The sequence below is a fragment of the Copidosoma floridanum genome, unplaced genomic scaffold, assembly GCF_036245765.1.
Source record: "Copidosoma floridanum isolate Cflo_tuat_1 unplaced genomic scaffold, Cflo_Japanese_pri ptg000004l, whole genome shotgun sequence".
Taxonomy (NCBI): domain Eukaryota; kingdom Metazoa; phylum Arthropoda; class Insecta; order Hymenoptera; family Encyrtidae; genus Copidosoma; species Copidosoma floridanum.
Window position 1 is genome coordinate 35,304,359 of NW_028321881.1, and position 2,567 is coordinate 35,306,925.

The 2,567-nt window shown below is 46.8% G+C and overlaps 1 protein-coding gene across 1 annotated transcript; it reads left to right on the plus strand.

Annotated features, from left to right (window-relative positions):
• The first annotated feature begins 297 nt into the window (after window positions 1–297).
• Window positions 298–2,367, plus strand: LOC149375826 (uncharacterized). Its single transcript, XM_089596825.1, has 3 exons — window positions 298–640; window positions 806–1,411; window positions 1,895–2,367. The coding sequence occupies exons 1-3, from the start codon at window positions 298–300 to the stop codon at window positions 2,365–2,367; spliced, it is 1,422 nt and encodes a 473-aa protein (XP_089452951.1).
• Window positions 2,368–2,567: the final 200 nt, after the last annotated feature.

Consider the following 2,567-nt stretch of genomic DNA (forward strand, 5'->3'; position numbering starts at 1 on the left):
CTTAAGCCTCTCAGTCAAACTCCAACGAAGAGAACAATTTTTTCAGAAATATCTCAAATCTTCGATTCTCTTGGAATAGTTGCTCCAGTGATTGTTGCAGCCAAACTCATTATTCAAGAATTGTGGCTACTCAAAATTACATGGAACACGCCCATACCAGATGCTCTTGCTTAGAGGTGGCTACAAATACGAGGTGATCTAGCCAAACTCTCTGGAGTGACGGTTCCTAGATGGCTTGGAGCACATCCTTCTTCTGCAGTGGAACTCCATGGCTTTGCTGATGCGTCTCAGGATACTATGGGTGATGCGATTTACCTGGTGATAAAGTCAGACACAGCTACGTCAAGCTCATTTGTCTGCTCCAAGACGAAAGTATCACCACTGAAGAGGATGTCAATACCAAGGTTGGAGTTGACAGCAGCTCTCATCCTGGCTAAACTCACTAAGTATGTTACCGACCAACTCACACTCAATATCAGCAACATTTACTTATGGACAGATTTGTCAGTCGCACTCTATTGGATTTCTTCTCATCCAAATAAGTGGAAGGATTTCGTCAGGAATCGAGTTGCAGCAATTCAGCATCTGGTCCCTGCAGCACATTGTAGACATGTCCCTGGAAAGGAGAATCCTGCTGACTGTGCTTCTAGAGGGATTCTTACTTCACAATTAATTGAGCATAGGCTCTGATGGCATGGACCAGAGTGGATGATACAACCCCAGGATGGTTGGCCTGTTCAGCCGAGTAACGTCGAGGTGGAGGATGAGACAGAGGCGTGTCAGGTGTAAGCATTGGTGTCATCAGTCTTGGACTCGGAGTTCCTACTCAGGCTCACTCAGTCCAGCACCACATTGCACAATCTCTATTGTATCACAGCCACCCTCTTACTTGCTTGTGCCAAGTTCAAAGCCTTACTCACACACCAGGAATCATCCGTAGCTGTCACTGCAGAACTCATCACTCAAGCTAAGCTCTTACTTATCAGATCAACTCAACAGGAATGTTTCAAGGAGGAAATCAAAATGCTCAAATCAGGTTCTCTCCCAAAGGGCCATGTTTTCCACCGGTTGATGGCATATACTGATGATGCTGGCATACTGCGAGTGGGAGGCAGACTCATGAATGCCAAGCTCAGACCTGATGCAAAACATTCTGCCCTACTTTCTCGTCAAGCTCAATTCACCAGTTTGGTTATCGATCAGGCTCATCCGCAAACTCTACACGGAGGAACTCAGCTCACTCTTAGCAAAACTCGTCAAGAATTTTGGATAATCGGTAAAAGGGCCCTCATTCGATCCAGAATCCTCTACTGTGTCAAGTGTGCCAGGTACCGGGCACAAAGAGCACAACAATTCATGGGACAGTTACTCGAGGCCAGGGTGACTCCCTCCAGACCGTTTGCTTACACAGGTATTGACTACGCAGGTCCAATACATTTCAAATCTTGGCGTGGCAGAGGGTCTAAGGCATACAAGGGTTGGATATGTGTGTTCGTGTGTTTTTCGACCTCTGCTGTGCATCTCGAAGCAGTGACAGATAACTCTACCGAAGGATTCTTGTCAGCGTATTGGCGATTCGTCTTACGTCGGGGACGTCCATTTAAGTTGTATTCTGATTGTGGGACGAACTTCGTTGGTGCAGACAGGGCTCTTCAACAGTTATACTCAGAAGCAATCAGTCAAAATTCTCATCTATCAGCCATGCTCGCCCAAGATGAAACGTCATGACACTTTAACCCTCCAGCTGCTGCTAACATGGGAGGAAAATATGAGGCAGTAGTGAAGTCGATGAAACACCATCTCCATCGGACTATGGGAGAGACTCTTTACACGCTTGAAGAGATCACGACGTTGCTCACTCAAATCGAAGCAATACTTAACTCTTGACCACTAGAACCACTTACCTATGATCCAGAGGACTTAAACACGCTTACTCCAAGACATTTTTTAGTCGGATCGGCACTCAACTTACCACCAGAGCTGTGCTTGTTGAATTTACCTCCAGCTAGGCTCACTCGCTGGCAGCTGATCCAAGCTCAAAAACAAAGGTTTTGGAAGCAGTGGTCTACACAGTACTCGCTTAGATTAAACTCAATCTTCAAGTGGCATACTCCAGCTCATGACATCAAGACAAGCTTATTGGTGCTTATAACTAGTGAAACTCTACCACCAGGAAAGTGGCCGCTGGCCAGAGTCGTCAACGTCCACCCAGGCAAGGATGGCCTGGTTAGAGTGGTGACTCTTGAGACCTCAGTGAGCGCACTTAGAAGACTAATTTACAAGTTGGTGCCACTGCCGGTCTACGGCTGTTGTCAGATGTTGACTGACAGCGGGTGGAATGTTGGAAATAAGAGCGACCGACAGTAGGCCCGGCTTTTGTGTACATTGTGTACACTTGTTGTCTCTGTCAGCCTAACGCTCTGTGCGTATGCGCTTGGTCGACTTGGCGCGCTGCAGGTGTGTGTGTGCGTATTCACGTGGCAAGCTTTATATACTGTAAGCGCCAGATTATACTCAGCTCTCGTCGAAGATAGACTCTCCTTATTTACGTTACCAAACTCTAGCAT